Source organism: Aedes albopictus, chromosome 1 (genome assembly GCF_035046485.1).
Source record: "Aedes albopictus strain Foshan chromosome 1, AalbF5, whole genome shotgun sequence".
Lineage (NCBI taxonomy): Eukaryota > Metazoa > Arthropoda > Insecta > Diptera > Culicidae > Aedes > Aedes albopictus.
The window spans coordinates 219,162,478-219,185,201 of record NC_085136.1 but is presented as its reverse complement, the minus strand read 5'-3'; the positions used below and the strand labels follow the sequence as shown (position 1 = coordinate 219,185,201).

The window sequence follows — 22,724 nt, the reverse complement described above, 5'->3', positions numbered from 1 at the left end:
CAATTTTATAATTTTAGTTCAGTGTTTAAGTAGTGCCATAATCAAATAATAAACTTCTTGTATGCAAGATTTAACCTATGCAGTAAATGTGGATTCTTCGTATATTACAGTAAATTTTATTTTCCGTGTAATTTTAAGGAAAATAATTTTAGAGTGTATTCGATTCCTTAAAACTATTAAACTAGGGTAGAATGGTTTGGGAAAAATTTAAAATATGTTAATTGGAGCGAATTGATACAAAATAAACAATGACTTCTAAAAGGTGACTAAAACATCATTTTTTAATGATTTTTAAAAAATGTAAATAAAATTTAAAATACTCCTCCTCCTCTTCTTGGCGTAACGTCCTCCTGGGACAAAGCCTGCTTCTCAGCTTAGTGTTCTATAAGCACTTCCACAGTTATTAACTGAGAGCTTCCTCTGCCAATGACCATTTTGCATGTGTATATCGTGTGGCAGGCACGAAGATACTCTATGCCCAAGGAAGTCAAGGAAATTTCCTTTACGAAAAGATCCTGGACCGACCGGGAATCGAACCCGTCACCCTCAGCATGGTCATGCTGAATACCCGTGCGTTTACCGCCTCGGCTATATGGGCCCTATAAAATTTAAAATACACCAAAACCCATTTTGAGATATACAAAACAGTCCTAAATATCAGCCAAAACCATAAAAATTTTGATTTTCCACGAAACCAAAATCACAAACATGATCAAACTATACCCCGTCTAAAGGCGGTGTTGGGTATTAGAGGGTTAATTCAGATTCAGAAAATGCTCACCGATTAACGAGATTCTTGAACATTTTCAAAAGTTTCCTCGGAAGCCATTGTAAATATGCGAAACATTTCACTCAGCATTGGGCTCATCAGAAGCGCCAGAAGGTATACTATCATGTATCCAAAAATGAAAAACGCAAGAAAGTATACTTCTATGTACACACCTTTGATTCTTGAATGACTGTTATCGAGTTCTAATCCCTGAAATGGTAAGAAACTTCTAGAAGCTTCTCAGGAACTGCGAATTTTTCATTTCATTTCAGCCGCCGTAATTAAATGTTTGAAGCGCATACAGCCAAGCAGTAAACTCGCGGGTATTTAGCAAAATCATGTTGAGAGCAAGAGAACTTCCAGAAACTTCAGAAAAGTTCTCGAAAATTAGAGTAGTTACTTCAGATGATTCCAGAACGTTCTTCTTTTTTTCCTGAAACTTTCAATATTTTCCAGAAAATTCCGGAAAGTTTAAGAATTTTGATATTTCAGAATGTTCTGATTATTATTGTTTCTGAAGCATCCAATTACTTCCAGAAAGTTCTCGAAGGCTGAGAAGCATGCTTTGTTCCAATTGGGACGTTATGCTAAAAAGAAGAATATGTACCATAAAATTACATCTTCTTTCTGGAGCGTCCAGAAATTTCTAGGAGGTCTCAAAATTAAAAAAAAAGTTCAATGCTCTATCTAGCACATTCCAGAACGTTCTTCTTCGTTTATGAAACTTTCAGTAACTTCCAGAAAACTCTCTTAAGTTTCAAAAATGTTGTTCCAGAACATTTCAACATGTTCTTCTTATTTTTTTTCTGAAAAATTCAATAACTTCCAGAAAGTTCTCAAAATTTTTAGTACCTTGATATAGCTATGGCGAAAAATTTCAGTGAAACATTTCAAAGTGTGACGGAAGGACAGACAGACCTAGGTGGTGCGAATAGAAACGGTTTTATTTTTCAAGCTAGCTAACACACACCTACACACTCCCGGCACACAGCTTGTGAACACGCACGGGCATTCAATTTTCTTGCAACCACCTCTCTCAGCGCGGTTGTCAAACACGCCGTCGCGACGCTGTTCGGAAATGGTAAACATGATCAATCCACCATCATTCCGATTTTTCTCTCGTGTTCAAAGTTTATTATTTTGCTTTCGCGATGGAAATTTTGATGGATAATTGTGACAAAATTAGCTAAAATATGCTCAACACAATGTTTATCCTTCTCCTCGCTTTCCAACGGCTTGGCAGCGGCAAATGAGGATAACGGGACAACATTTTTGATTATATCCGCAGCACCTAGATAACAATACTCTTCAATCAATCACACTGGTTCAACAAGGTTTAACATAACCTCCATCTTCAATGTTTGGCTCCCAATGTTTGGCTCCCGCTGAGAGAGCATATTGAGTCAGTCCGCGACACTCAGAGACAGACAACATTTCAATGAAACATTTCAAAGCGTGACGGAAGGACAGACAACTCTGGGATTTTATATATATGATGTTTGATTATGAACTTAAGACCTTTACTCGCGGAAGTTCTTGGATGACCTAGTCCATCTTTGCAAATTACATCTCCGTGTCCCATACATCTGTTTTTTACACCGTATCCGTAATGTAACAACAATTGATTGAATACGCTAGTAGATAGAGGCCTTTACTCGCGGAAGTTCTTGAATGCCCTAGAATGGACCGCGGACCTAGAGCATATTTTAAGCCTAACTTTACCAAACATCATATCTAACAAAATCCATGAACGGAGAAAATCGAAGGGGAAATTCGCTGTTCCCATAGCAACTCATACATTGAGCATTTCAGAAACGTGAAAAATCCGGGTATTTTTTTCACAAACTATCCCCAAAGTAAGTGGTACAAGTAGTCCTAAACGAAATTCAGCGCCTCATGTGAAAATCTCTTTTTTGTTTACATATGTTACATACGGTGTTTGGTAAAGTAAGGCTTGATATGGGAAGTAGTTTTCTACAGAACCATGCTCCATGGATCTGGAGTATGTTACACCGCATCAGTAATATAGCAACAATTAATTGATTACGCTCGTAGATTTTCAGGCCTGTACTCGCGGAAGTTCTCGGAGGTCCTAGAATATCTTTGAAAACTACGTCTCTACAGAACTACGCTCTAAGGACCTGTAGGATGTTGCACCGTATCAGTAATGTAACTACAATCCATCGATTACGCTTGTAGATCTTAAGGCGAAACTGGAAGCATTTTTTTTCATTTTTTTTTTGGTTTTTGATTTTTCATTAAATAACGAAGCAATATTTTCAAAAACGATTTTCGTACACATGTAGAGTATGGATCAAGGAATCTTCTCATTTTTTTTGTGGTGGAAAATGTTTTCCATTTTTGCAGAAACCTTTTTTTGTGAAATTATGTTCAAAAATGGTTTCTGCAAAAACGAAAAACATTTTCCACAACAAAAAAAAAATCAGGAGATACCCTGATCCATACTCTACATGTGTACGAAAACCGATTTTGAAAATATTGCTTCGTTATTTAATAAAAAATCAAAAACCAAACAGTGAGGAAATGTTTCCAGTTTCGCCTTAAGGCGTTTATTCGCGAAAGTCCTAAGTTCTTGGATAACCTAGATCTAGAACATCTTTTAATTTGTTCTTAACAATACTCCAGGAATTACCTTCAGGAAAACCCCCATTTAACCTCCCTAGCCCCCCATGTATTAATCCCCCTCCACTAAACAGCCCCTAACCACCACCACACCACCATACACAACTCGTTTCAAAACTCGATTTTTTCAGCACTCGTCGTTTTCATCCAACGAGACAAGCCTCGTTGGATAAATGTACGACTCGTACTGAAAAAATCATCATTTTGCAACTTGTTGCATAAATAACTATTATTTTGATTTATCTTTAGAAACTTTCAGTCCTTGGCTGGTTCGTCTCTGAAAAAATACCTTAGTACATTACACTGAACAGAGCAGTAGGCTCCATCCAAGTTGCACAGCTACGACACGACGAAGAAAAAAAAAACAAAGACATATGATTTCTAAACCGATATCATAATTAATGTATGCGCAGGAAATAGAATCCAATTAAATCTTTTCTTTGGTGGGCCTACTTTTCCCTAATCAGTTTAACGACCATAATTTCCGTGACTCAGCAGAAGGTCAATATCGGTTCTCAGGTTTATGTGTGGTGGAGAGTGAATTATTAAAAACCCTTTTGGCGCATATGTTCATATGTGGTACGGTCATCGTTGTTAGTTGTTCTTCATTTGCATACAGAAAGTGGAACACGGAAAAGAAATTGATTACTTTATCTATTCTTTTACCCTCTACTTCCCATAGTTGCTCTATAACACCATCGACTTTCGACGAACTCGAGACAAACGGAATTAGATGAGTATGATGCAATAGTTTTTATAATATGATTGTAATCTCATTAGGTATTTAAACCAATCTGCCAACTACTTGTTGCAGTTTAAATATAATATAGCAGCAGTATTTCAGGGCATAATAATTATGAAATTATATCAATTCAATCTGACCACGGAAGCCTTCTGTCCAAACGGAATTGCATGAAAAAAATGCATGCATTCAATCTAGGTGGCCTAGGTTTTCGATTGAACTTGGTTTTTTTCTCTGTTCGGGACATAATCACTGCGACCACTATTTTGATCTATTGTGGTATACCCCGTGTCCTTTGTATAGTGCATGTCGTATTACTTTATCACCATTGAGAAGTTATAAAGTATTCGGTTTTGTTACAGTAGTCATTTTCAACATAATCGCAAGGAAGGATTCTGATTGATAGGTTCCGCTTTTAACACGCTCCTTTTTCAGTCAAAATCGGATCCCTTAACGAGAACGTCAAGAAATGATACCGATATTGACCATGCATCGGAACCCTAGTCCTTTCTGTTTCAAACCAGTGAACACCGAATAAAAGATTAGGCACAGAGAAACAGACGTCACACTCTCATCGCTTCCCATCGATCACCTTTTTAACGTGTAATTCAAATATTCAGTAGTAGGTCGATTGGCCACTCGCGGCGCTGGCATCGTTTTTGCTCCTGTTTGACGTTTGCTCACTACCGCCATCTAGTGGCGGCCCGTCCAAGCACAGTACATTTAGCATTGCGCGATTATGTTTTCGTGACGATGATTTTTGATGAAGTTTGTTCTAAGTGTTACGTCTGTTTCTCTGTGGATTAGGAATACTAGCCCATTTTTCCTTGTTTCAAGATCCATCTCGGCCACACCCAAAACCGAGACCTATCACTTTCAACAAGGTGTGAAATGTAATAAGGACCAAAGTGTTTTCCTTTGATTACTCAAATGTGCTGCTCCACTAGCTGGAAGCAGTTAGGACTAGGGTTCGGTTTGGTAGATCTTTCGCCGCAACGCAACCCAAAAAGGTGATCTTACCCACGCTACGGGCTCCGTTAAAAATCGAGCATATTTTAAACCCCCTCAACCATTCATCCCTCAGCACGGGTCGCCTGACACCTTGGATTGGGGTTACCTGTTTGGTGGACTTTTACCCCCGGAACAGGTGGTCCGTGGTTGGTTGGTGAACTTGGTTAAAACGCAGAGTAAAATGTTTTTGCAAATCAAGATATTTCACCACAAGGTTTTAAGGTTTTGATTTTGAATTTTCATGAATTTTGGTCCAGCCTAATGCATATGCATAATGCACAATCACTTAAATAATTAATTCCAATTTACGCTATCTATTACTTATCCAGTATTAATACTACCAATCTCCATTCTACAACTAGCGTCTACGTTTGCCATAATCGTGAGAAGGGTAGGAATTGAATTCTTTTCCCTGCGACCCTTCTGATATAATCGTGCTAAACCGGTTAGCCACGCCTCCTGTTCCTTTCCCCTCGAATGCAAGTTCTACCCTGTTTACAAGCTATGTACCTTCAAAAGGGGTGAAGTTTATATTGACCTACCTTCCACAGTGCGACATGATCCGTTGTCGTTTCCAGTACGATCAGTCCATCTTCCACCAGGAATGGACCGTCAACCTCCGGCACGGTGAACGGCACGTGAACGTGATACAAATCCACGTACTCCAACTGTAGATCGTCCAACGACTTCCGAAGGAATTTTTCTACCGTGCTGGCTCGTGTTCCTTGTTGAGAGAGTTTGGGGTAAAAAGAAATACAATTCAATCCAATCTATTTATTTATTTATAACGGTCTTGACATACATAGTTAAATCAATTATTTCACAGTATCTATATATATAAAAATGTAGTGGCATACGTGGGACCGCCCATAACTTGCGAACGGTGGATCCGATTTGGGTCGTCTTAGTTTTGTTCTGTTAGCTTCCACCCAAGGAAGGTTTATGAGCCATAAAACATACACAAATTGAGAGTTTTTGAAAATCCATTCTTCATACATTTTGAACGGGCACTTGGTTAAAGACTTAAAACGTAAAAAAACGCAGTAGGCAGGACAAAGTTTGCCGGGTACAGCTAGTTTGTTATAAATATTCATTAATAAGCTCATTGGACCGTTTATAGTATGATGTTCGTTGTGATTAGAGCTGAATTATGTTTTGTGATTTATGAATGATCTACAAATGAAAGCTTGTAATCCAGTAATACACTCAAATTTCGTACAACAGCTTCATTAACCAACAATCAGGGGGGAGACTTGTTCCCCCCATATTTTCTCGGAATCAAAAACATTTTTCTTCTAGCATAATTTTTCCAAAACTACTCCTGGACAAACGACTATGTTTTGGCTACAAGTGATTTCGATTGTACATTGCATTATTTTTTAACGGCTGATGGTTTGTTTTCAGTCCTTCAGAAATCTTTTAGACGATTCTGAAAAATCTCAATAACTTTGTGAAAATTGAACCAAATCGTGTCAAAATTTTACAGCACATAGGGTAGCGAACCACTTGGGCAGCAGCCGGTATTTTGGGCACTCTTCGCTATAACTCAGACAATTCCAAACCAATTTACTTGAAATTTTGTACACGGCTAGATACTATACGTATCTCATCGCGTTCCAAAAATTGTGTCAATTGGTTCAGAATTGGCTGAGTTACAGCAGAAAAGTGCCCAAAATAGGACCCCTGCCGAGATGGTTCCACTTCCCTAGTTTAATTAAAATACTTTCAAACTTTTTTATCCAAATAAGGCTGTTGTTAAGGTGTCATGATGCTTCACTATGCTTTCAAACGAATCATTGACCCTTTGCTTTTCAATGATTGTTTGCCTCGCGTTTTTGAAGTGATAAAAAACTGTCAATTCTGCAGCAACGTATCAGAAAAAGTATCATCGCAATCACTGCGAGTGAGCATATTTCTATTTATATTTTTTTAATTTATATTTTCATACGAATATTGGCTTTGGTGGCAGAGAATTATCACTTTAAAATTTCGAGCCACATTTCCAACATGGCTACCGATGCTGATGATGCCGTAAAAAGCCTTAACATATTTTAAATTATTCGGCTTAGTATACACAACAGTGACATGAGGAGACTTGACCCCTCGAGGATTACACATACATTATACATGTGAAAAATATAATTCTATTCGGAAGCCTCTATTTACTTGGAATTCTAGTCTATTCAACGATAAAATGTGTCAGATAATTATAACTTTAGTACAAACCAAGAAAAGGGGGATCAAGTCTACCCATTTTGAAAATACGGCATATCCTTAAAAATTTAAGGAAATCTTACAATTTCAAACACTCCATGTTCATCGAAAATACAAGAAAACTCGAAAAGAAAATGAATAGGAAGACTCTGGAATTATTTTCCCTTGAAATAAACCATGTGCTCAATGGGGGATCAAGTGTCACCCATTTTTGGAAAATAAAATCATAGGACATGCCTCCATAAAAACACAGTTTTGAAAACTTCAACAATAATTTAAAGGCCTTCTGTTGTGTATTAACTTGCAATAGATGTTTACCTGCCATTGTGAACGGAAATCGGATCTAGTTTTGTGTTTTTTCTTAAAGTTTCAGGGAAAATTAAGAAAAAGGGATCAAGTCTCCTCAGTCTCCCTTATAATGTAACACTTTAACATTTATATCAAGCAAGCTTTTAGACACCAGTTCAGAAATGCATCAACTTCGCGTTGAATTTTTATCAAATCTGCCCTCTTCATTATCTCCATGTATAATTACATACCGTCAAATTAAATTAGAACTTTAAGTCGTTCAATCAATCGTCCAATGGATTGTTACATTGTTTTTAAACTCTTAAGTACAACTTATAAAATAGTGTACCATATGGTTCAAAAGTTCAAAAGTGACAGAGTACATTTTTTACGTTCACGATTACTCAATGGCTCGAATGATAAGTTTAACCTGAAAATGAGGCCTGAATCGTTATAATTTTCTTGCGTGTTAAGAATTTTAACTTACACCGTGTCCAATAAGTTCTCATACAAAATACAAATTTAGATAATATAATTTTATTTCACATCTGTGATTCATATTAAAAAAATGAATACATGTATTGAAGGGCCACATAATGCTGATTAAATGAAGCATACGGATGAGAATAAAATTATTTTCTATTTGTTTTTTTAAGCCTAGAAGTACACTTCCGTTTTCTGAAATCCTTGTACTCTGGCACGCAAGAAAAATGTTCGAAAAGTTTCTCATTCTACGGTTGCTAAAATGAGTCCATAAGGGTAAATTTTGAGTTTGTATCTCATGTATTGTACCAAATGGATATACTAAGGCTAAAACAATACAATTTTAGTGATGATATGGGAAAAAATTGCAAGATAGCTCAACTGAACTTGAAAATGACCGTTATATTAAACATAATCATCATAAAACGTAAATTTTGGACTAAATTTACCACAATAGGAATACAAGCATGTTTTAGTAGTGAGAAGTGTGTGAAAGAACAATACAAAATGCATCCATGCTTTTTTAACACAACAAATATCATTAAAACAAATAAATGGCCATTTATGCTTAATTTACGTATTATTTTGTACAAATTAAAACGGCTTCATGCTTCACCTATACAGGATCTTATATTTCTTTCTCTTCTGGTCATAGTTGCTACTAGCAATTGTGAGGACAGGAACCTAATTTGTTTCAACGTAAAACCATTACTCGTTAAAATGAGACAAAATACCAATGAAAAGGCGTGCGTGCCAGCTGAAATGGACTTACGACACATAAGCGATCAGTAGAGAAGGATAAAGAACAAATAATTCCAAAACATATGCTGTATTTGATCAGTGTTAGTTGGCCTTTCAATAAACATATTTACTTTGAAAATCCTAATTACAGATGTGAAATTAATTCAATTTGATTTTGTATGAGAACTTATTGGACACGGTGTAAGTCAATTTTTTTTCAAAGCTCATTATATAAGTCATAAATGGTCAAAATTTCATTGCATGCGGTTCATTGAATCGGGAGATATAACAGCTCAATGTTGGCTATCGCATAATAATGCCTTTTTCTAGAATCTTTATAACTTCGTGCAGAATAGTCCGATCATTTCCAAATTTTCTTCACTGATACACAACTAGTTGATCAAGTTACAGTGAAAATTTGAGAATATTTGATGCACTTTTTAAAAAGTTACAGTTATTGGACATTTTTTTGAGAAGGGCAAATTTTGCCTGTCCCGATCATTTTGTCTATCCCCTGTATATCAAACTCTTTATTTTTGAATTTTCATTTTTGTGATTAATCCACCTAATGATGGTGGATGGTGGTGGATGGTGTTCTTGAAGAAATCGCTGGTGGAATTTTGAATAAATTTCTAAAGGAGACGTAGCATTCCTACAGGAATGAGGGAAATGGAAATGGATTACTTCACGCAATTATGGTCACTGCGTAAGCAGCCTTTCTCTTTGCTTTATATGTTCACTCCAAAAATGACTTTTTGATAGAAAACTCGAGTCACATATATCAATCGACTCAGATCGACGAATTGAGATGATGTCTGTGTGTAGGTATTAGCGTGGTTCAAAAAATAATTTTTGCTCCACACCGCTTATTCGATTCGTAACCAGATTATATGCCTTCTCCAAAAATTGAGCTCATTTGATTAAACTTTGAGACTGCACAAGCTCTTCAAAGTTTGTATGGAAATTACTAATGAATGAGGCATGCGATTTCAATGAAGTCTTCGACAAAGTTGTAGCTAATAGTGTAACCTTGAAGTACCAAGGATCAACTATCGTTCTAGGACACTTGGGGAAATAATACGGTCCATTGTATGAAAAACATCGTTTTCCATAGTAATTCCCATACAAACTTTGAAGGGCTTGTGAAGTCTCAATTTTCAACCAAATGAGCTCAATTTTTTGGAGAAGGCATAGAATCAGGTGACGAATCGCGTAAGCAGTGTGGAGCAAATACGATTTTTTGAAGCACGCTAGTATGTATGTGTGTATGTGTGTATGTGTGTGAACAAAAACACTCACTTTTTGGCAGTAAACCTCAACCGATTTAAATGACCAACGATTCATTCGACACGGAATCTGGTCCCATTGTTTCCTATTGAAAATGGTTCGGATCGGTCCAGCCGTTCCGGAGTTGTGGCCATTTAGGTGTTCCGTACTGGAACCCCTGCAAGGGGCTAGACATGAAAATGCACCAAACCCATGCATACGACACATCAAACTGTGGCATTTTCGATAATTCGATGAACGGTTAGCAAGAAAATAGTCTCAGACCATATCTGAACCGGTAGTGTTCCGGAAGCGATTCCGGATGTCCCGCCGAAAGTGACCAAAATAGTTAACCAAACCAACCCCATCATCGAAGCGCGACTTTTTTTGATAACCTAATTAACGGTTGGCAAGAAAATAGTCTCAGACCATATATGAACCGGTAGTGTTCCGGAACCGGTTCCGGGTGTCCCGCCGGAAGTGGCCAAATATAATAGTGAACCAAACCCATGCATGCGACACATCAAATCACAGCTTTTCCAATAACCTGATGACCGGTTATTTAGAAAATAGTTTCAGACCATATCTGAACTGATAGTGTACTGGAACCGGTTCCGGATGTCTTGCTGGAAGTGGCTAAATATAATAGTGAACCTAACCAATGCATACGACACATCAAAGAACGGCATTTTTTGGTAACCTAATAAACGGTTGGCAAGAAAATAGTCTCTAACCATATCTGAACCGGTAGTGTTCTGGAACCGGTTCCTTGTGTCCCTTCGGAAGAGGCCATATGTAGAAATGAACTAAACTCATGCATGCGACACGTCAAATCACTTTTTTCAGGCTTTTTTAATAACCTGATAACCAGTAATCAAGGAAGTTGGCTAAGACCACATAAGGGATCTAATTTAAGGTAACATGATGAACAGGTGGCAAGAAATTAGTCTCAGACCATATCATTGTGTTACGGAACCGATACCGGGTGTATCGCCGGATAAGGTCAAATGTACAAGAAAACCAATACATGCGATATATCAAATGATTTATAAGGTTACCTGATGAACGGTTAGCAAGAAAATATGCCCAAACTTATTTGGGATAACAGGTCGATTCCGGGAACCGATTTTGGTCCCGTCGTAAGTGGTCAAATATAAAAGTCTGAACCTATGCATGCGCCGCATCAAATCGAGGCTATTTCAATAGCCCAATGAATAGTTAGCCAGCAAAAAGTCTCAGGCCTTATTTGGGAGAACCAGTAGTGTTCCAGAACGAGTGTTCCGCCAGAAGTGGTAGAATATAGAAGGGAACCAAACCATAGCGGCTGATGAACGATCAGCAAGAAAATAGTCGCACGCCACATCTAATACTAGTACATAATAGTGTTCCGAAATCGGTTGCGGGTGTTCCAGCAGAAGTAATTAAATAGAGAAGTGGAGCAAAATCATGCATGCGACACATAAAATCGCGGTTTTTTCAATTAATTATCGAAGGGTTAGCAAGAAAATAGCCTCAGATCACATTAAAAGCGACCGGTAGTGATCCGAAACGGGTTCCGAGTGTCCCGCCGGAATTGATCAAATGTCAACGCATGCATTCAACACATCAATCCGCGGCTTCTTAGGTAACCTGATGAACAGACAAGAAACAGTCTGAGACCATATTTGGGACAATCGATAGTGTCATGGAATGCGTTCCAGGCTTCCCGTCGGAAGTGGTCAAACGTAAAATTTAACCAAACCCATGCATGTGGCACATCAAATAGCGGAATCATGAAAGTGAACAAAATCAATGTTAGCGATAAATCAAATCGTGAATTTTTTTATAGCCTGGAAATCTTTGGGTAAGATTAAAAGTTAAGAAATTGTCGAAGTCTTCATATGTGCAAGAGATCAAAATCGTGACCAGAGCAATCTCATCTTTCTTTTTTTCTGGCCAACTAGCACCGTTCGGCGCCAGTTGTGTTTTACGTCGGCTGGGTCTAGGAGCTAAGCCTTAAATTCCGACGCCACAGGAAGACAGCCACCACACCTGAGGACCTTACATATCGAACCCATCAACACATGGGCCGGAACCTACGGCTTTAATTCCTATCCGAGGGAAGGCGTGATCACGGATTTTATGTCTCAGAAAACCCCATCGGCGTCGACGGGAATTGAACCCCGACCGACTGGGGTGAGAGGCAACCACGCTTACCACTACACCACCGACGCTGACAAGCAATCTCATCAAATCACACCATTTCAGATTCGTGCGGTGTAAATATATAGTAGGATGGATCAACCATTAATGGGAAAATAATAATTTGATCGCATCAACACCAAATAAAGTTTTTCGAATGCCTTTTGCGTCTAAAATTACTGCTCACAATTTGGGTGCGGCTGGTTGAGCCCTCGCTCTTCTCATTGCGAATGGAATGTAAAAAAAATCCCTTTTGTGTATTTTTCTCATAAGGAGGTCAACTTTTACATGAATCATGTAACCAAGAATAATAAAATATAGCCGAAAGTGTAGTGAAAAAAACTTTGTCAAAGATCGTAAATGATCTGTGATTTTGAATAAAGTTAAGGTAGTCAAGTAGTCAACTGAGAGGTCTGATATTTGTCGGCTCTGTTTTGTCGTTGAACATAACATCGGAATGTGTGCAATCAATAAGTTTCTCAAATCTATGATGGCTTTGTTAAAATTGTTGCTTTTCTATATGAAATGTTCTCAGGATTCAGGAACATTTCGGCTAACGTCGACGGAAAGATCATGAGTAGGTACATATTTGACGAGAAAGGCACGATCACCACTAGGTCGATTAATCTGGTTTTTGATAACTCGTTCTCCTTGATAAACACGAGAAAGAACGAGATTAAAGACGGGGCAAGTAGTTCCGGATAACACCTTAACCAACCCCCCCCCCCCCCTGGGCTACGCCACAGACCAGTATACTGCAGAGATTTATTCAGTGGTTTCGGATAGAATCCATAAGGAAGTTTGCTAGGATTCCTCAAGCAAATTCTGCTGGGGATCCTCCTGGAGTATTCCCAACAGCAATTACTGGAGAAATCCCAGCAGAAAATACTTTAAAAATGCTCTATCAAGAGTTCACAAAGAAATCCTAGGCAACTTCTATATAGGAATCCATAGAGACATCTTTGGAGAAATCCTTGGACGAATCACAGGAAGGCTCTGAAGGAATTCCGAAAGGATTTCTCCAAAGCCTTCTTCTGGATTGCCTCCAGGAATGCCTGATGAGGTTCTCTAGAAATCCCTGCTGTGAATGCTGAAGAAATACTTTCAAGGATTCTTCCGGGGATTTTTCGAAAAGTTCCTGCAAAAGTTCCTCCAATGATTTCTCCAAGGATAGTTTAAGATATTCAAAGATCTTTCCGAGGATTTCTCCAGGGTGTTTTTTAGATTCCTCCAAACTTTTTAGCAAGGGTTCATCCAAGAACTTTTTTGGCATTTCATGATTTCATGATTTTTTTCTGGGTTTTCCATACAATCCTGGTGGGGTCAAGCGTAATCAGAGTTAAGTTTTTGTTGGGATTTCTCAAAGGATTCCTCCAAAGCTTCCTCCAAGAATTCCTTTCGGAATACCTAAAGAAATTATTGCTGCATGAATTCCTGCCAGGATTTATCCAAGCATTGTTGCTGATATTTCTCAAGCATTTGCAGATGGTCTTTTAGCAGTTATCATTCTTAGGAGTCCTTGAAGATTTCTGGAGGGTTTCAGCAGAAACTGCTTGAAGAATCCCAGCAAGACTTTTGGGAGGTTTCTCGCCACAAATACTTGGAGAAAATCCCAGGAGCATTCCAGAAGCAATTCCAACATAAATTTTCAAAGGAATTTGAAGAGGATTTTCTGTGAGAATATGAAATGAAATTCCTAGAAGCATCGTTAGAGGAATTCCAAAAGAATCCCTGAGAAAAAAAACACTGGGTGAATTTCTTGAGGAATCCATAGAGAAGTTACAGCAGGGATTCCTGGATGAATAATAGCAATGATTGGAATAATTGGAGAAATTCCAGCAAGAATTTCTAGAGGTAATTCAAGAGAAATTCTTGGATAAATTCCGGAAGGAAACACAGTAGACATTCCTGAGGAATTTCCAAGAAGAATTTGTGGAGATTTTTTTAAATCCCTGTAGAAATCACAGGCGGGACTTCTGCAGGAATCCCAGTGGGCACTCTTAGAGGACTACCTAGGCTGCCGTTCTAAGCATATCTGTACCATGTTGTTTTTCTACGCATGCTGTCCCACTGCTCTAACTTAAGTTTTTTTTTCCTAAAATCAATGTCAGAAAGATGCTTAACGTTATCGTGGAATATTCGTTTGTGATGTAAAAAGTTAAAAATATCACATTAACTCCAAATGGCTCTATTACTGAGAAAAATGCGGCTAGAATGCAAAACAACATGGGACAGATATGCTTAGAAGGGCAATACAGGAATTCCTGAATAAACTCTTGGAAAAATCCGTGGAGAACCTAAGAAAATCTCTTGGAGGAATTCATACAGAAATCTTTGAGAAAATCCTCTTGGAGTACCTCCACAAATGGGTGAAGGAAAAATTCTGCTTCGATTGCTCCAGAGGTTTCTCTCCCATATAGATTCTTGTATAGGATTGCTATAGAAATTCCTCATCCTTTTTTTTTACAGATTTCTCTCTTTAAGAGTTTCTGCTTAAGTGTCCTACAAGTACTCTTCTTGAAAATCCTCTCAAAAAGAATTTCCTTCGAAATCCCAGAAAGACTTCCAGGTGCATTGCTCCAGAAATTCCTGAATGCATACCAGCAACATTCCTGGAGCAATTTCCGCAAGAATTTCAAGTGGATATCAGCTGGATTTACTGGGTAAATTCTATGAAAAAATTCTGAAGGAATCCTTGTAGAAATCCCTGAAGGAATCACAGCAGAGCATTTTGAAGAAATATCTGGAGGAAATACAGCAGGATTTTTTGTAGAAATCTTAGGTGTAATTGCATAGGAAATTCCAGCAAAAATTTTTGGAAGTGTCCTAGCATCACTCAAGGAATTTCTATAATATTTTCCCCGTGATACCTCCAGGATTTCCTCGGGGGATACGTCCCGTGTAAAAAAAAAACCGTGTTAATTCGCGAAACCGTGTAAAAAAAAACCGTGTTAATTTGAGAAACCGTGTAAAAAAATACCGTGCTAATTCGCGAATCCGTGTAAAAAAAACTGGGGGAAATCTGAAAATATTTGAAATGTCCTCACTTCCAGACATTCGAGGTTTGTTTTAGAGAGTTGATAAGGAAGGGGGGAGGGGTGGTAGTAGTGGCATGTGTTATGGGGAGCAGAGTGCATATTATTATTAAGGAAGATCGCAACGGATATTTTGGGGTGTTACAGGTCCACGGAGCAAGGTGGTGTAGAGAAAGATGTTCCAGGACACCCAGGAACTTTCGCGAGTAAAGGCTTTAATATCTACGAGCGTAATCGATTGGTTGTTGTTACATCACTGATACTGTTCAACATCCTACAGGTCTACGGAGCATTGTTCTGTAAATAAATAATTTTCAAACATGACCTCCAATTTTGATCTCCGAGAACTTCCGCGAGTAAAGGCCAATAGATCTACAAACATAGCCAATGGTTTCTTGCTACATTACCGATGCGTTGTAACATTCCAGAGGTCCATTGAACATTGTACTGAAGAGTATTCATTTCTAAAGATATGCTAGGTCTTCCATGAACTTCCGCGAGTTAAGGCTTGAAGATCTACAAGCGTACTCAATAAATTGTTGTTACGTTTCTAATGCGTTGTAACATGCTACAGGTCCATGAACAATTTTTCTGTAAGGAACTAATTTTCATAGATGTTCTAGGTCCTCCAAGAACTTCCATGAGTAAAGACCTGAAGATCTACAAGCGTTATCAATGGTTTGTTGTCACATTACTGATACAGTGTAGTGTCCTACAGGTCTAGGGAGCATAGTTATGCAGAAAAATAGTTTCCAAAGGTGATCTAGGACTTCCAAGAACTTCCATGAGTCAAGGCCTTACGATCTACAAGCGTAATCAATGGAATGTTGTTACATTTCTAATACGTTGTAACATGTTACAGGTTTTTTCTGTAAGAAACTAATTTCCACAGATGTTCTAGGTCCTCCAAGAATTTCCATGTTTAAAGACCTGAATATCTACAAGCGTTATCAATGGTTTATTGTCACATTACTGATACAGTTTAGCGTTCAACGGGTTCAGGGAGCCTAGTTCTGTAGAGAAATAATTTCCAAACATGATCTAGGACCTCCAAGAACTTCCGCAAGTAAAGGCCTTAAGATCTACAAACGTTATCAATGGTGTGTTGCCACATTACTGATATAGTATAGCGTCCTACAGGTCCAGGGTGCATAGTTCTGTAGAGAAATAATTTCCAAAGATGATCTAGGAGCTCCAAGAACTTCTGCGAGTAAAGGCCTTAAGATCTACAAGCGTAATCAATGGATGGTTGTTACATTTCTAAAACGTTGTTACATGCTACAGGTCCATGAACCATTTTTCTGTAAGGAACTAATTTCCACAGATGTTCTAGGTCTTCCAAGAACCTCCATGAGTAAAGACCTCAATATCTACAAGCGTTATCAATGGTTTATTGTCTCATTACTGATACAGTGTAGCATCCTACAGGTCCAGGGAGTAGTTCTTTAGAGAAATAATTTCCAAAAGTGATCTAGAACCTCCAAGAACTTCGAATGGATTTGGGAGAGTAAGATAACTGATGGCATTCAGGCCCTAGCACAACTTTTTAGAACTGCTGAAAACACAACTCAATAAAGCACGAGCTGAGTATACGTTACTTTATGTTGCGCATTTTTCCAGGTGCAAAATACATGGTAGTCGTAGCACAGCGTTAGCGCGTCAGAGTTTCATCGCGGTCCAGTTTCAGCAGTCTAGGTTCAATTCCCGAAATAGAATAAAAAACATCAGTGTGAGAATATCGGAACAGGTATGAGAAGATAAAAATAGACAGAAAAATGAAAAAATACTTATTTTCTTTTGTTGACATGATGCATTAAGTATGCATTCCATACTATTTCATTGCATTAGATATATGATACAAGCATTTTATATGCTTTAGCAATCGCGACAGTAAAGCTTGCTTTAAACCAACAATAGTAGCGCCAGTTTCGACTTTAAACCTACTTCATTGGTACCTATATGACAAAACAACTTTTTTTTCCTGTTCGGGTCTGTCACTGCGACCAGTTTTTAGATCTAATTGTGACATTACCCGTATCCTTAGTGTAGTGCATGTCGCATTACTCAATTGCCATTGAAGGGCAACAAAGTATCGATTTTGATACAGTTTTTGTTTTGCTTTCTTGGAAATTTCTTTCTTATAGAAAACAAAACAAGAGCACTGATAATTGGCCATGCATCGGAAACCTAGCATCACCCTTGTTTACCACTAAATTCTCCCCAGTAAGATGACCCGGGTTCTAACATTAGCAGCAATACCATTCCAATAATGGAACAAATGTTCAGTAATAAGGATTCTAGAATGTTCCTTGCGTACTAGCACTTTCCAGTCTTCGAAGAGTTAGTACTTACATGAATTCCTAACACAATTTGATTTCCTTTTCATTGAGTTTAGCCTCAGATGGTGAGGTTTTTAACTAAATGCAAAGTAAAGTTGGTAAACTTAGTTTTATTCAAAGACTGGAAGTCATCACAACACCAGTAGCAAGGACTAAATACTATAATGCCTTTAATTACCAGAACACATATTCCAAAATTGAAAAATAGGACGACACTAGATTTCGGTTAGGTAGATCTATCACCGCAACGCAACCCAAAAAGGCGATCTACCCACGCTACGGACTCCGTTAAAGATCGAGCATCTTTTAAACCCTCTCAACCATTCATCCCTCAGTACGGGTCGCCTGACACCTTGGATTGGGGTTACCTGTTCGGTGGACTTTTACCCCCGGAACAGGTGGTCCGTAGTGCTATTCTAAGCCGGCAGCTACACGGGCAACAAAACAACTTTATATCGCATGTCATATAATATACTATAAAGCGAAATTAATGCTCTATATCCAGCGTCATGGTTACTTGGGCATGCTCTAGGAAGTTCGTGGATGCCCTAGAATAACCTTGAAAACAACATCTATGCTCCATGGGCCTGTAGAATGTTACACCGTATCAGTAATGTGACTACAACCCATCGATTACGCTTGTAGATCTTAAAGCCTTTATTCGCAAAAGTTTTGGGATGCCCTAGAATATCCTTGAAAACAACATCTCTTCAGAACTATGCTCCATGGACATGGCGAACCAGCCAAGGGCTGAAAGTCTCTTTAATAAAGACAAATCAATCAATCAATCCATGGACATGTTGGATGTTACACCGTATCAGTAATGTAACAACAATCCATCGATTACGCTGTAGATCTGAATGCCACTACTCGCGGAAGTTCTTGGATGCCCTAGAATATCATTGAAAATTACTTCTCTACAGAACTATGCTCCATGGGCCTGTATGATGTTACACCGTATCAGTAAAGTGACTACAATCCATCGATACGCTTGTAGATCTTAAGGCCGTGGAAGTTCTTGGTTTCCCTAGAATATCCTTGAAAATTACTTCTCTTCGGAACTATGCCCCATGGACCTGTAGGATATTACACCGTATCAATAATGTGACTACAATCCATCGATTACGCTTGTAGATCTTAAGGCCTTTATTCGCGGAAGTCACTGGATGCCCTAGAATATCCTTGAAAATTACTTCTCTTCAGAACTATGCTCCATGGACCTGTAGGATGTTATACCGCATTAATAATATAGCAACAATTAATTGATTACGGCCGTAGATTTTCATGCCTGAACTCTCGGAAGTTCTTGGAGGTCGTAGAATTTCTTTGAAAACTACGTCTCTACAGAACTATGCTCTAAGGACCTGTAGGATGTTGCACCGTATCAGTAATGTGACTACAATCCATCCATTACGCTTGTAGATCTTAAGGCCTTTATTCGCGGAAGTTATTGGATGCCCTAGAATATCCTTGAAAACAACATATCTTCAGAACTATGCTCCATGGACATTTAGGATGTTACACCGTATCATTAATGTAACAACAATCCATCGATTACGCTGTAGATCTTAAGGCCACTACTCGCGGAAGTTCTTGGATACCCTAGAATATCCTTGAAAATTACACAGCGCAACATTTTTTTTGTCTCAAGAGTAAACTTATGTGTCTCTGACAGATTTTGGGCCGCTGAATCCGAATCTGGGCTCAGATTTGCTCCAGCACGTCAGAATTTTGAGATATACCTAAATTTATAGGGCAAAATATGTAATTTTGGGCTTTTTTTACTGCGAGCCATTAAGCATGGAAATATTTTTTTAAGCAATCAAAAGGTAAATTGGTCAATTATCATCTAAATCAACGACTCATGCAAAATATTTCGTTTTACCAAATCGAATATGATAGTTTTAAGCGATTTATGATAGGTACAACATTTCCCATACAAGTCACCCTCCGAAAGTTGCATGCAAGTTTACTTACTAGCATAAAATGCTTAAATCTATCAAATTTGATTTGGTAAAACAAAATATTTTGCATGAGTCGTTAATGTAGAGGTTAATTGACCAATTTACCTTTTGATTACTTAAAAAAATATTTCCATGCTTAATGATTGGCAGTCAAAAAAGCCCAAAATCGCATATTTTGCCCTATAAATTGAGGTATAGCTCAAAATTCTGACGTGCTGGAGCAAATCTGAGCCCAGATTCGGATTCAGCGGCCAAAATCTGTCAGAGACACATAAGTTTGCTCTTGAGACAGACCAAAATTTAATTTTTATTACGCTGTGTTACTTCTCTTCAGAACTATGCTCCATGGACCTGTAGGATGTTATACCGCATCAATAATAAAGCAACAATTAATTGATTACGCTCGTAGATTTTCAGGCCTGAACTCTCGGAAGTTCTTGGAGGTCCTAGAATATCTTTGAAAACTACGTCTCTACAGAACTATGCTCTAAGGACCTGTAGGATGTTGACCGTATCAGTAATGTGACTACAATCCATCCATTACGCTTATAGATCTTAAGTCCTTTATTCGCGTAAGTTATTGGATGCCCTAGAACATCCTTGAAAACAACATCTCTTCAGAACTATGCTCCATGGACATTTAGGATGTTACACCGTATCATTAATGTAACAACAATCCATCGATTACGCTGTAGATCTTAAGGCCACTACTCGCGGAAGTTCTTGGATGCCCTAGAATATCCTTGAAAATTACTTCTCTTCAGAACTATGCTCCATGGACCTGTAAAATGTTATACCGCATCAATAATATAGCAACAATTAATTGATTATGCTCGTAGATTTTCAGGCCTGTACTCTCGGAAGTTATTGGAGATCTTAGAATATCTTTGAAAACTACGTCTCTACAGAACTATGCTCTTAGGACCTGTAGGATGTTGCACCGTATCAGTAATGTGACTACAATCCGTCGATTACGCTTGTAGATCTTAAGACCTTCATTCGCGGAAGTTCTAGGATGCCCTAGAATATCCTTGAAAATTACTTCTCTTCAGAACTATGCTCCATGGACCTGTAGGACGCTGAACCATACTCCAGAAATCATCTTTAGGAAAACCGCCATTTAACCCCTACTAGCCCCCCATATATTAAACCACCCCCCCCCCTCCCCCTTTCAAAAAGCAGACCCCCTCCCCTCCACACATCCCTTTACAGCAGACCTCTTACATCATCATCCGCCTCCACCTCATACCACTTTTCAACTCCCTTGCAACCCTTTCCCATAAATCCCCTTTCTTCCTTTTAGTAAGAGTTCCCTTCTAGACACTTAGCGCGAGAAAGTTGAAAAAACCGTGTTAATTCGCGAAACCGTGTAAAAAAAGCCGTGTGAAAAAAAACGTGTAAAAAAAAACCGTGTAAAAAAGACCTTAGTGTATTTCATACTGTGATTCAGAGTAATAACGTGGCCCTCCGAACCATTTATCACTAAACGAATTTTCACAAGAATAAAGTCCCTTTTAAGGCAATGAATATAATGCAGTAAAGCAGGAAACTGAACGGGCGTTGCAATTTCACGAAACGTGTCTTTGTTATATTTTATAAACTTTTTTAAAGCAAGTCGAAAACTTACCGTGAGGTGGCAATTTAGTCACAATGAACAGCTCATCTCGGGTCACCTTTCCGGCATCCATCCACTCTTTCAGCACCTTGCCGATGGTTTTCTCATTAAGATATACCGGTGCAGTATCGATGTGACGATAACCGGCTTCCAGGGCTTCATTGAGCGCTTTCTCTACCTCTTCATCTGATGCCTGTCGTAGATGTATGAGACACAATACGAAAAGGTGAAGAGTTGAAAATTTCTCACATCAGCAGAGAGGTGTAATTAACTAGTCACTTAACATAAAGCTGCCCATCAAACTATCAACTTACCCGCCATGTGCCGAATCCGAGGGCTGGCATCTTTGTCCCGTTCTCGAATGTGATGTCCATCTTACAAGCCATTGCACTTGACCGATTCACAATTCGTTAACCCGGAAATTCGTGTATGAAAAATGTTTACCCAGCACCAGCGCGATAAGTCCAAACAGAATCAAAGTTTGTTTCGTTGGGGACTTTATCTACCTACCTACTGCTATGGGACGGAGCTCCACCGAAAGTTAAACCGATCGCGACGCGTATTCGTAAGCAACTGGCAGGTCAGGTCTCGCGCGTGATCACAACACATTCACCCGCGGCTGTGGGAGCTCGCGTTCTTCACAGTTTTGTGGTGCATTTAATTATTTACTTGCTGCGCGGGGGAACCCGTGGCACATGTAAACGCTGTATGGATTCTACAGGGCTAGGGTGGATATAACAATAATAGGGTATCGCGCTACTTGGGCGGTGGTTTTCTTCGTCTGTTATTTTCGTCTGTTTTCCACTGTAACTCGTTCAATTTTGAACCGATTGATTTGAAATTTTGTACACGGGTAGATACTTTACCTATCTCACCGCATTCCAAGAATTGTGTCAATTGGTTCAAGATTGACTGAGTTATAGTGGAAAACAGACGAATATAGAAGCCACCGCCCAAGTAGCGCGATTCCCTAGTTGATTCATCATGTTGGTGCATTAAAAATTTAAACTATGATTAGGGGCCGAGGCCCACGGTAAGACAGCAAAGACGATGAATCAATTCTTTGGTTCAGAATTTCGTGTTATACTACACTGAAAAACAAGAAAACCCAAAATTGAGTATTTTTAAACTTACTTTTGAGTTCTTTTTTTCATCCCCTTTCATTCGCTCCCTTTATTGTTGTCAGAGAGTAAATAGCAAAACAACCCAACTTTGAGAGTTCGATGCGGGAAGCCAAAATTGAGTAAGTGACATAGTACCGAAAGTTGAGTAATTTAAACTGATGGTTGAGTAAAAAGAACTTCGACTCTAGGTACTTCGGCCGTATACGCCTAAATGCAAACTACCTACCCCAACATCAAATCCACCAACTCAAAATTGGCTTCCCACACACAACCTCGAAGTTGGGTGGAATGAACTCACTTTTGGGTTCT

The 22,724-nt window shown here is 38.6% G+C and overlaps 1 protein-coding gene across 1 annotated transcript in view; it reads right to left on the bottom strand.

Moving 5' to 3' along the window:
- Positions 1–21,889, bottom strand: part of LOC134285480 (1,5-anhydro-D-fructose reductase-like) — a 28,305-nt gene extending 6,416 nt beyond the window's left edge. The window contains exons 1-3 of the mRNA XM_062846285.1: positions 21,606–21,889; positions 21,304–21,484; positions 5,708–5,889 (exon numbers count right to left, since the gene is read on the bottom strand). Of these exons, the coding sequence (XP_062702269.1) occupies positions 5,708–5,889; positions 21,304–21,484; positions 21,606–21,677 (435 nt within the window). The 5' untranslated portion in view covers positions 21,678–21,889. The remainder of the gene's footprint in view (positions 1–5,707; positions 5,890–21,303; positions 21,485–21,605) is intronic.
- Between the last annotated feature and the right edge of the window lie 835 nt (positions 21,890–22,724).